We start from the raw sequence: 12,934 nt of genomic DNA on the forward strand, positions 1-12,934 counted from the left end.
AAGGGCGACAATCTATATATTTATGCAAATTCTCTTTAGTGCATTAAAGAAAATCTAGAAGTTTAGTGGCGACGTACAAATAATATAAAAAAATAAACATCTAATCATATTAAAAAAAATAGGTATACATCTATATGCACATAAATTTCCCCTTTCTTTCTCATGGATGTCGTAATAGGTGACTAAAAGAACTAATGCTCAAGGAACGGGTCAACTTGCTTGCCAAGCGTAACAAATACTTAATTGTTGAGCAATGGATAATTAACGGCTAATATGACGATACACATATAAAAGGGGGGAAAGGGATTGTTAGTAATGGAGACTGAGAATCTCATTGCTAGTAATATACCCAACCAAGTCGACCTCCTCGCGGTTCCTCCTGGAAACTATCATGATTAATTGCAGATGAATTTATCATAATGGGCTAACTGGCCTGTTTTCATCCTCATCGATCACCATTCACTGGTACCCCGCCAGCATATCCCGTTAGCACAGGCGGGGTTACCATTCCATTTTCATCCAATAAAATAAAAAAAAGATACACATATAAAGAAACAAAAATAGGGAAGCTATTTATATGTTATTATTTTAGTTACATGTGATTATAATGTGAGTATAATTATTATAGGTAATTATTAGGGACCACGATAACAAAAAAATTAATCGAATTTGATTAAATTACAAATTCATAAGTACTGATAAAATAGCATAAATATTTAGCTCCGCTACTACATGAATGAATAAATGAAATAATTAGATTGTTCATACAAAATTTTATTTATACTTAACTGTGTTAATTTTATTGTTTATTTTTGGTTCAGATATATTGAAAGTCATGCTAAACATCGTTTGTTTTTTTTTTATTATATTTAACATAAATTTATTTTATTTATATCTTTATTTATAACAATGCAATTTTTCTAAATATAAATTAGTTATTTTAATATTAAAAAATAATATGTATTTACAGAGGAAGCGCTACATTTGAAATGACTATTCAAGTTGATCATGATGGGACACAGTGTCTCAATATAAATTAGGAATGGTAACATACTTACATACCATTTTTTTTTTATTTTGAGTGACACAGACCTAATGTGTATAAATAATAAATCCAAAAAAATCTCAGCAATCAAAAATCTTTGCTATTGACTATTTATTTTTGATTAACATTTTGGATTTTGTTTGAGTCTCGTAATTTTATTCCTAGATAACTAGGTGCTTACCCATATTAATGATAACGAGGCACTTATAACGTGAAATTAAAGTTTCATTTCGGTGTTGTCAGTGAAATCTTTATCTTTAAGACAAATACTTAAGTTTATAATGGAATCCATAAAAGAATAATTTCGCGAAATTATTATAAATAAAATATTAGATCATGAAGTAAGTAAAAAAAAATGAAACTTCAAAATCTATAGATTGAAATCAATACTACTGATTGAATCTTTGTTAAAGTTCGATTCTTTAATGATAAAAATTTTGAAATTTATATACAATTATCTTTTTTATGATAATCACTGACTAATCTAAGGATGTTAGTTAACGCCATATGCTATGTATTTGTAAAAAAAGACAATTGTCGATGATCCCAAGCCTACAAGTGGCGCCGAATCTTTAAATCTTAGGAGAAATTTTGTCTCTCCGTGTTCGTTGTGCATCCATGCGTTCATGTATGTTCTTCCACGAACGCTCAGGTTGTGGAATCAGCATCAGACTACAGCATGTGGTTCTTAAAAAAAATGATAAAGAAGTTACTTTAGGGTCGGCAACGATCGCGTAAGGTCCTTGGTGTTATAGGCGTTCATGGGCTACAGTAATGGCTTACCATCAGGTGGGCCTCATGCTTGTTTTATGGGTGAAAATGACATGGTAACTCCGCCTGCGCTATCGGTATACACTGGTGGGGCACCAGTGAGAGGTGATAGGTGAGGATGAAAAGGCAGGTTAGTTAGCCCATCGTGACGAATTTGACGATAAATTAGTCACTATAGTTTCCAGGGGGAACCGCGTGGAGGTCGACCTGATAGGATATATTGACAGCAATGGGGACAATCTCCCCATTATTAGTAATGTATGTAGTAATAATCCCTTCTCTTCACTATATACTTGTTTGCCACCTCAGTTGTATAAAAAAAATGTATTTAAACCATATAGATTAAGATACCTAAGAATCACACAGATTACCTACGACAAATAATAATACATAAATATATATAAAAAATTATACTCCACATATATTATTTAAACTGTTAATTATAATATCTTTATTACATAATAATAACATTAAAATATAAAAAATTGACTGAACGCGAATATTCTGATATGATAATATACAAATTCATATAGCGAGAACGCATCAATAGTAAATATATTGAACATGGCGTCGTTTTGCCGATCAAATGAACCTGAGAATTTATATATCAATTGATTTCTTTCTTTAATTCAGCCTTTTTCATGTTTAAGTGGTTGATTGTGCTCGCGTTGTGTTTTATTGTTCAATTAGACACCGGTCGCATCTTTGGAAGCTGCGGAGTTTCCAAAAGAGGCAAGATGAGTGTATCTGTTGTTTTACAGTGATAACTGGGTTCTTTATACATGAATTCGCGGGGTAGGTCGTTAGGATGCTGCCGACAGTGGAGGAGAGTCGCGGCTACGATTTCCAGGACCCAGAGAATGTGGACAAGTGGCAGGGTCTCTTCGTCAACTCACTGCGCAAGGTTTGTATACAAAAGTTTATGACTGCTATTATCTGAATTTCGTGTTACATCTACGTTTATTGTGTTGAGTGTAAGCGAAATGTTAATATATTTTTGTAAAATACATGTAATTGAATATTTCTTGCACTAAATGTTAACATATACACGTCCAGCTGTTTACAAAGATTACAATTATCACAAGATTAGTGCAGACTTGACACCTAATATATTTCCAGTTGTTGTTATATCATTTATAGTTGAAAGTGAATTTATTATACTTTACTTTTACTTATTTATTATACTTTTACTGGTCTTATAGTTTCATTTATGTTATTGTGTTTGTTTTGGTTTTTGTTTTAATATTACTAATTTTTATGAAAGAGGCAAGAGTTTAACTCCTTTATACTGATTAATGCTTGCAGTAATTTTTGACACTAGGTAGCCTTGGTTCGCAAATTTCTTTTGTGTCTGGTATAGCAAATAGATTGACTGCTCACTTTATGGGACCATGTGTCTCTGTCACTAAACAGTTGTACTTCTGTAGTTGTATTTTACTTTAAAATGTGGAATATAGCAGTGACAATATAGGATTTGCAGATATATCACCTGTGCTTTGGATTCCTAATGGCATTATACCATCACAATATTTTATAAGTATTCTTTGATGTCTTATCTGTAGGTAATGATTGGTCTATTTTTTATCAGGTTGTCAGTCAGAATTTTTGTTTCCAAGTTATATATTATTAGTAAATATATGCATAAAAGGTTCTAGGGGTCTACCATGATATGAAGTTCCTAATTTTAATTTTGTGTTTTTCTTCATATTGAAATCGGCTTAGTAAATAGAACTTAACATTTCGTTCATTGTAAATCTAACTATAAAATTCCATAAGACTAATATGTTAACATTTTTAATATTTTGAGTGACATGTATTATTTGATTTTAATATCAAATTTATGTTTCATTTAGTACTGAAATTTCACAAAACTTCATAGTAGTCCCTCTGCTTTGCTGTGGACCTATAATTTGTGCTTATTACTATGAATTTATTTATTTATACTTTTTTGTACACACACATTTGTACACACATAAAAATATGACAGAGGTAAACAAATGTACATAGGTGCGCTTAACTCTAAGACTGTTCCAGCAAACCTAAAGTAGAAAGGAGCATTAATGTCAATGGGTAAAGTGGTGTAAAATATCCTAACAATTTTCAAACAAAAATAACTAGACAAACTTAAGTTTATATTAATTTATGTTAAGTATAATTTTGATTTTCAGTGTTTTATTGAGTCATCAATATTTTTTCTAATCATGTATTATATACATAAAAATAAATAAATAAACACTATTATCAACTTTAAAAATATTTAAATGTTTACATTACATTATTGCATATAGTGCATTCCAAAAAAATGGCAGTAATATAGAAAAAGTATAAGATGTGGCTTTATGGCTAAAATCAATCTACCATGCAACTTTTAGAAGCAAAGGAGCAATATATTTATTTTATTATAGCAAAACTAATAGCTGCAATGCTTTACTATAAATAAATGAATATAAGTTTTAAAAATAATATATAAATGCTATTAAAACATAAGCCAATTACAGATTTGTGTAGGTTTTAAATAAATGATAATTGTATTATAATACTATGAGCTCAGAGTGTGATTAGCCATTTAGAGTAGAACATTCTCTTTTCAGTTGATTGCATTCATAAACCAATATGTCCCTGTATTTGTTCAGGATGGTGTAGTTACATGACATGCTATTATGTAAAAAGAAAACATGCTCTATTTTTCTATATGAAGGTGGTACACTAGTGAGTGATGATAGATGAGGATAAAAGCAGATGAGTTTGCATATTGTGACCTATTCATAAAGAATTATCTATGATATTTCCAGGGGGAAGAAATAATGATAATACTGTGAAGATCCATTTGTTAGTTTATATGTTTATATTGTCTGGGTTCATAGGCCCTAGTTTCTGTTACTAATATATATATATATATATATATATATATATATATATATATATATATATATATATATATATATATATATATATATACATACATACATACATACTGAATATTGGTTTATTTAAAGGGAAAGGAAGGAGGAAATCATTCTCTGATCTACTTCCATGCCATTTCCCCCAAGTAACTATTGTAGTTACTTCTTAGTGAATTTCTCATAATAGGCCAACATACCTGGCCGCACTATTGTATAGTAAAAGAGGTTAGGGGGGAAAGGATTGTTAGTAATGCTGACTACCAGTCCCATTGCAAGCAATATACCCTATTAGGTTGACTTTGACATGGTCCTCCCTGGAAACCATTGTGTTGAATTCCAGTTGTATTTATTATGATAGGCTAACTGACCTGCCTTTACATTCTAACCTATCATTCTTCACTAGTGCCAAAAAAAAGTTATATGAAAATAAGTGAAGAGTATTATGCTATTCTATCTTTATCTATCATTATTAACCAGAGGGAGACTTTGTACAAAAATCATTTGCTTGGGCACCTCTGTCCCATTCATGTTTCTATTGTGAAGCAGTTATGTTTGCATGGCTGTGTTTCAGTCTGAAAGGTGGAATATGTTAGTGAATTAACAGGGTACACAGGAATAACACCTGAGTCCTCAGGAATGGCATGGGGGTATCATGGGTGAAACAGTATACTCTGTTATGTCAGGGTAAGGCTCATGTCTATAGGCGATGGTTACTTCTTTCCATCAGGTGGGCTGTCAGCTTATTTGCCATTCTAAGTTGCATAAAAAAGATATGAAATATTTGCCTTTAAAGAATAAGTCACCTGTTATATGTTCTGTGGGTATATGATTTAAGGCACTACATTTTTTGGTATAAAGCACATTTTAATGATTTTCATAGTGTGTATATATTACACTTTACACTCTGTTAACTAGGAGATTGTCAATTACTATTTTTATATAATTTTTATTATTTTATAGGTGCTAGACCAAGTGCATCCAACTTTAAATGCTGAAGAGAGTGCACTGCAGTATGTGGAATCCTTGTGTCTGCGGCTTCTCGCCATGCTCTGTGCAGTGCCATCCCCACTTACTGTACAGGTGTGTGCTTATATTCATTCTTATTGTAACCTGTCCATCTTCTGTTGATGCTAGAGAATGTTTGTCACTGGTGAAATTTGGTATACATCTGTGGAATATTTATAGAAGTACTACAATTGTGACCTACCAAATCTACTTTTGAATGTAGGTTACCCTCATAATTTGCCATGAACTCTGATCCTATACCATTTATCTCCAGTGGCTTACTTATATTATTATGCTAAAGAGAAATTAGATGCACAGATAATATTATAGTGTAGTCACTAGTTATATGCTGTAGCTAGTGGTAATATTAGAAGTGGCAAATGATTTCAATAAAGTTTTTCATTACATAATAAAGACACATATACAGCATTTCAGTATAGAAATTATAGGTAAGAAGTTAGAGTTTTTGGGAATAAAATAATATAGGTAAGTGATAATATAGGTGGGTAAATTTAGCTTTTATTTATAACTTTGTTTATGTAGAATTAGCAATTTGTAATGAGCTTATAACCTTATTTCAGGGTTTTTAATTCAAAATATTGTCACACTATATTGAGTTATTTAGCCTCGTAAATTAGCATTCAAAGATTGCTTATTAACCTTATCTGTAAACAAAAATCAGGATGTGGAGGAGCGAGTGGCGCGAACATTCCCGACGCCGCTTGACAAATGGGCACTGGCGGACGCCAGGGATGCGGCAGCACAACGACGCCGCCGTGCTCTGCTACCACTCGACAAGTTACACCACATGTTGCAGAAGGTAGATTAACAATTGATTTAAGGGGTAAGGTATTGTTGGGATGTAGCAATGGCATTGTTAGAAGTATACACAGGTCGAATTGACTTGAAAGCTTGATCAGAATACCAAGTCGCCAAAGCACGATATAGTCCTGCAGCAATGCTGATACATGATGTTGCTTACCATTATATGTCTCTTAAATATACATTGCAGTTTTTTTTTATTATTAAAAATAGAATCTCATTCTTTACGTGAAGTGTTATATGCCTAATTCTTATTGCCGCTTTGACTAGAGATTCGCTTAGTATTGCTGTTGCTTTCCTACTTTTTGCATTAATATCCTCAATGCTGAGGGCCAGAATCACCTTGAAGATATGATTTAATTTAGGTCCTTTACCTCCATTACTTTCTGTTATTCTTGTATCTACGTCAGAAATAAAACTTAAAAATATACATATTGTATATTTGAAATAAGCAATAGTCAGGTTTGTTTTCCATAATAATGACAAATGTTTCATTCACAGGAGGTTCTACTATACAAAATCGATATGTCAGTGTCAGTGTTCATCACAGCGATACTCGAGTATGTTAGCTCTGATATACTGAAGCTGGCTGGGAATTTTGTAAAGAAGATCTCCCAGAAGTCTGGCTATGAAACTATTACACTCTCTGATATAAAGACAGCTATGTGTGCTGATAAGGTGAGTGATTGATAGTTTGGGTGTTTTTGAAGTATTGTGGTTTTATTTACTGGTAAATTCTTCTATTTGGATAATATGAATTAATATTGTTTATATATAATTTCTCAAAAAAAAATGTATAAAGTATATTATATGGAAAAACAGTATTACTGGATGCAAATAAATATGCAAGCGAGAAACAGGTAACAAAAAAAACAAAGGTTAAGATTCTTTGTTAAATAGTGATCTCTTCCAGGTAATATTTGGATAGAAATATAGTTGATGTTTATGTATTATAAGTACACTTTTGATCACAAATCGTATCATCAATATTTGATTGTAGGTCCTCATGGATATGTTCTATCAAGAATCTGAGATGGCGTCTGAAGCTGGCAGCAGTACAGCTGAACAGCGTGGACGGCGAGGGTCACTAACATATGCAGAATTGGTGAGGGATCTGTTAACCGACGAGAAGCACTTCCTTAGGGAATTGCACCTTATCATTAGGGTGTTTAAAGATGAGCTGGAGAAGATTCTGGATAAGGATAGTCGGGTGAGTTAATAATTAAAGTAGATGATGTAAAAATTATATTGTAATGTTATAATGCTAAATAGTATTACTATTCATCATAATTAGTTTTTTTTATGGAATAATGGAATGGTAACACTGCCTGCGTTATCGATATATGCTGGAGAGGCACTAGTGAGTAGTGATAGGTGAAGATGAATACAGGCCTGTTAGCCCATTATGACGAATTTCATAAGAATCATGATGGTTTCAAGAGGGAATTGTGAGGAGGTCGGCTCGAGGGGATGTATTACTAGTAATGGGGTTGCTAGTCTCTGTTACCTTTTTCCCAAATTAGTTTTGGTTGCCATGATTCGCTTTTAAATATTCCACTAGCAATAAAAAAAATATGTGTAAGAGACATTATAGATAAAATGAAACTTAATTGGTATAATCTAATCCTATTGAGAGTATAAAGAAAGTGGGTATCACTAGGATACTTGCATAGTGTTTCAGTAACAGTGTATACCAATACATATAATAAGTCGCTCTATAATTTGTTAACTGATAGATCTAAAGTCTAAGTTTAGTTATGCCCAAATTGGTCACTATTCACTAGATAATAAGTAGTGTTTTAGTTTGCACCAAACATTTGGTTTTTGTCTGCTATTGTACGTTAATATTCTAATCCACATTTTTGTTTGCAGTCTATATCATTAATATTCGGCAACATAGTCGACATCTATGAGTTGACCACCACACTACTGGGGAACCTTGAGGATGCGATGGAAATGTCCCAGGACTCTCCCACCCCTTATATTGGAAGTTGTTTTGAAGGTGATTTTTTACGAATATTTACGCACGGATTACTTGCTGTATAAGTTGGTATGTCCTTAACGCATGCAAACGGTATTCACACTATATTAATACAAATAGAAGTTAAATGATTTTCGTTGGTGTTTTTCGAATACGTCACTTGAGAAGGACTCAGATTATTAGTTATTTTTTCGCCCAATTAAAAAAAAAGAGGAAGTCCTAAATTTATACGTAATATAAAGTTTTTAAAACTATTTCTAATTCCCCTATTTTTTAGAAGTATTTCAAAGTTTTTAAAACTATTTCTAATAAATTCTTTATTTTTCGAACTTATAGCTTTATTTAATTGTTGTTACTATATATATATATATATATATATATATATATATATATATATATATATATATATATATATATATATATATATATAATATATAAAAATGTGGGCGAAAGGACTGTATGCTGGTATGGAAACACGGTGTTTTAGAAAGATAATATAATTATATAATTAATATACATAGCAAACCAACGGAGTAAAAAAAGCGAACGCAAAAACAAAACCTAAACTGACACAGTCTTCAAATTATAAAAAGAACATCTTTTTAATAAAATTAAAAAAGAAACTAAAAAGGTGCGTCGTGCACATCGTCACACTGTATACTATAAAATTCTATTATGAAAAAAATTAGTTGTAAACCTATCCCTTGACCTATTACTATTTAAGTTTTGCGTACAAAATTATAAAACATTGACTCTATTCAATAAAACTTGATTATTATGAATACTATTTTATTATTCTATATTAATGAAACTACTATGCACTGCAAGTTACTGTATCAATGTTGACCCAGTGGCGGTGCATTCGTTCGAAATATTTTAATTGAAGTATTTTTGTATTTGTGTAGGTTAGTGTTTGTAGGACAAGTTAGTCACTAAATAAAATAAAGAATACCTTGTATATAGCTTGCCCAAGTACCATTATTTAATGTGTAATTAGTTAACATAAATAAATGTATATTAATTAAAATATTTTTTCTTCCAGAGCTAGCTGAAGTAGAGGAATTTCGCGCGTATGTACGTTACGCGAATATTGTAACGCGGAAGGAGTCACGTGATGAGTTGCAGCGGATCGTTGATGATCCAATCGTGAGTTACTTAATTACTAGCCACTCAACAGGACATTATAATAATTTTCTATATTTCATTTTATTTTGTGCTTAAATCATAAATCTAGATATTTCTGTTTCGCAAACTATCAGTCATTTAAATAGTTCCTTACTTAAATTGTAATAAATCCCATTTCTACTTCATATGTATATATAGTTTCATAATTTTCTGTATTATCAATTAATTAGTTATATCTTGTGTAGTTTATCAATAATCCTCCAGTTATGGTTTCCAGTTTAATTTTTTGATAGTTTGTTTTTACAGAAGATTATAAATTTAGAAAATATTGTTTGAAAAAACCACAGTTGAGTTTATAGCCAATTTTTCTCAGCTGACTGAAGTTTACTTGAATAGAAATTATTTTTATTTTCTTCTATACCACCATTATTATAGTATGTTTCAATAGATCTTAATGAACATATAAACAAATGAATAACTGACCTAACCATAGATTGTCTGCTGCTGATGTCCAGTAGTACTTAGTATAAATAAAAAAGTAATAAATTTCTTTCGATTTGTTATAAAATTCATTTAGAGTGTTTCTTTGATAATTTCATCAAAGTTTGTTATATTTTCATTAAGTTCTGTTGAAATAGACTATAAAATATGAGGATATAGTAAAGAACATTTGTTTCCTCAGTTGTCGGAGCGGCTGGACACGGCTGGTCACGGGTTCCGGCTAGCCGTCAAGTACTATTTGCCCAAGTTACTGCTCGCACCCATCGCACATGTTTTCCTCTACCACAACTACGTGCTAGAGCTTCTGCCTATAGCTCCTGCTACGGAGGACAGGGAGAGCTTTAAACAGGTCTATACTAGTCACTGCAATCTCAGATATAAACATTTTATACATGAGGGTTGTTATGGACGGTAAAGTAATTATATTATTATCTTTCAATAACTTTATTTAAACTTCAATGCATAACGTAAGTAAGTGTACATATGGCGGATATAACACCTAACGGCGTTTTCTATTATAAAAAGGTTTTTATGTGCATTGTGACATTCTGTTTCTTTAACCTAAATTGATAGACAAAAATAGTAATTATTTTAACTTTATTTGCAGGTTGAGTGCAACTTGCATCCAATCAAAAAATTATTAATTAAAGCATTAGGAAATGGGCCGAAGATGTAAGTATCAAAAAAGAAATAATTCGAATTTATTTTCTCTTATATATTGTAGTTATGTAAAAATGGCAAGACTTTTCTCCCCTTATTTTCAAATGACGTTATTTTACGATGATCTGTTATTTGGAGAGAGCAGTACCAAGCAGGGATGGCAATGACTTATTATGGTGAGATGAAATTAGTGATGACGTGGATGGGTTGCAGGGACGCGACGCTGCGGATGGCTTCCAGGTCGCGGAGGCAGCTCGCCATAGAGAAGTGCAACGAGCTGGCGCGCCTCGTCGACAACTGGGACAACCGTGACATCGGACAGTGCTGCAACGAGTTCATACGAGGTCAGTACGATTAATACTTATGGATTTCATATAAATTCTTTCTGAAAAATATGTATTAGAAAAATACTTAGCGATAAAATGTACAAATATTGAAATAAATACAATAAAAAGAAACATTATTCACATACAAATGTATGTGTTACTTATTTTTAAAGAATAATCGGTGAAGTTTTATCATTTATAGCCATCATACATATTTATTTTCTCTCATCATCACGTGGCTTATAGCATTTCTACAATGAAAACAAATCTTTCGACGCTCTGTTTATTTCTTCATCATGACTTCACATTATGGCAAAAATATGGACATACAATAATTGAATATAATACAAACGAGCTGTATTTGCGATTATATTGATTGCTTTGATCTTTGTTCAGAGGACACGTTGTCGAAGATCGGACCCGGTAAGCGGATAGCGGAGCGTCGCGCGTATCTGTTCGACGGTCTGCTTCTACTGTGCAAGCCAATCACCAGTCTGGTGAGTTCATTTATTTCTGTTAGAAATTCAAATAGAAGTCCTATTCAAAGTTTGTATTGATGAATTACCTGTCCATTGATTTGTTCGCTAATGAATGTTTTAGTTTTTTCTTTTCTTTCCATTCTAGGTCATATTGGTATATGAGTTTAACTCAGTACCTTGACTGATGTAGCAAGTATCCGATTTTTTTATAAGAATAATGATATGACTCATTGATATAATACCATGTACTTACATTCCCATACAGCTATACATAAAACTTATAATTAAAATTTTATAAAGTTGTTATCATAATAAGGACGATTAGGACAGTGCATTGCTGAAGTATAATTTTGTTTTTACAAAATATAATATATATTAAAAATTTGTTAAGCTGTAAAAAATATTAGTATTACAAAATATGTGAGAACAGTTTTAAGTCAACGCGTATATAGCACCCCTAGTGTTGCAAATGTCCATAGACTACAGTGATTGTTTTCCATCAGAAGGGTTATAAGCTTGTTTACCACCTTTGTGGTATTAAAAAAAACATTTTGTCATTTTTTACAATAAATACCACTGGCTGGTTAGTAGGAGGGAGTATATAATTTTTAGTGATTGTATTGGGGATCTCAGGAATTTATGTGTATCAATGATAAAATACTTAAACCTAAAACACGCTAAAAATAGTAAGGTGGATGACGCATTGTTTAGTTGAGTTGTGTGTACCAGCTTCAAAGTATAACATTGATAATATATATTGTTGATAAAGTATGATATTGATAATAAATAAAATGATAAATAATTTGTGTGATAAAAATTACTTATTTCAAAATAAATCAATTTTTTTTAGGATATTTCTATTTCGACGTTATTAGTTTATTAAAACGATAAGATATTATTGAATACCGTAGGAGTGCAACCAGCTGTGTCACAGTTAAAATAAATTTTAACTACCAGTTGGCTAACGGACACGTTTGTCACGTATTCATGGGACAAGTTAGAGAATGTGTGCCGCTGGTTGTTCCTTACACTGTAGCCATAGTTAGCGTATTGTGAAAAATGTAAATCCACAGGTGGGTGGCGCGGGCGGTGCATTGACCGCGGGGGCGACCGCGCAGCTCAAGCTCAAGGAGAAGCTGCATGTACGGAAACTAGAGCTCGTCGATCGCAACGACGCTGACGGTGAGTCTACGGGGACTAGACCAGGGTAGGATTAGACAAGGGGGAGGAGACAAGTGTACCATAACATAAACATAAATGAAGTTTAAAGCTGTGAGTTTTTCAATGTACATAAAATGTACATTGAATAACTTGCG

At 32.0% G+C, this 12,934-nt stretch overlaps 1 protein-coding gene across 1 annotated transcript in view; it reads left to right on the forward strand.

Moving 5' to 3' along the window:
* Positions 1–2,353: 2,353 nt before the first annotated feature.
* The window catches only part of LOC113514466 (protein son of sevenless-like), a 40,903-nt gene continuing 30,322 nt past the window's right edge, over positions 2,354–12,934 (forward strand). The window contains exons 1-12 of the mRNA XM_052893150.1: positions 2,354–2,720; positions 5,680–5,799; positions 6,407–6,544; positions 7,048–7,224; positions 7,547–7,756; positions 8,419–8,548; positions 9,570–9,673; positions 10,335–10,502; positions 10,761–10,825; positions 11,027–11,157; positions 11,536–11,636; positions 12,692–12,800. Of these exons, the coding sequence (XP_052749110.1) occupies positions 2,625–2,720; positions 5,680–5,799; positions 6,407–6,544; positions 7,048–7,224; positions 7,547–7,756; positions 8,419–8,548; positions 9,570–9,673; positions 10,335–10,502; positions 10,761–10,825; positions 11,027–11,157; positions 11,536–11,636; positions 12,692–12,800 (1,549 nt within the window). The 5' untranslated portion in view covers positions 2,354–2,624. The remainder of the gene's footprint in view (positions 2,721–5,679; positions 5,800–6,406; positions 6,545–7,047; positions 7,225–7,546; positions 7,757–8,418; positions 8,549–9,569; positions 9,674–10,334; positions 10,503–10,760; positions 10,826–11,026; positions 11,158–11,535; positions 11,637–12,691; positions 12,801–12,934) is intronic.

Source organism: Galleria mellonella, unplaced genomic scaffold (genome assembly GCF_026898425.1).
Source record: "Galleria mellonella isolate WM207_F2 unplaced genomic scaffold, CSIRO_AGI_GalMel_v1 utg172, whole genome shotgun sequence".
Lineage (NCBI taxonomy): Eukaryota > Metazoa > Arthropoda > Insecta > Lepidoptera > Pyralidae > Galleria > Galleria mellonella.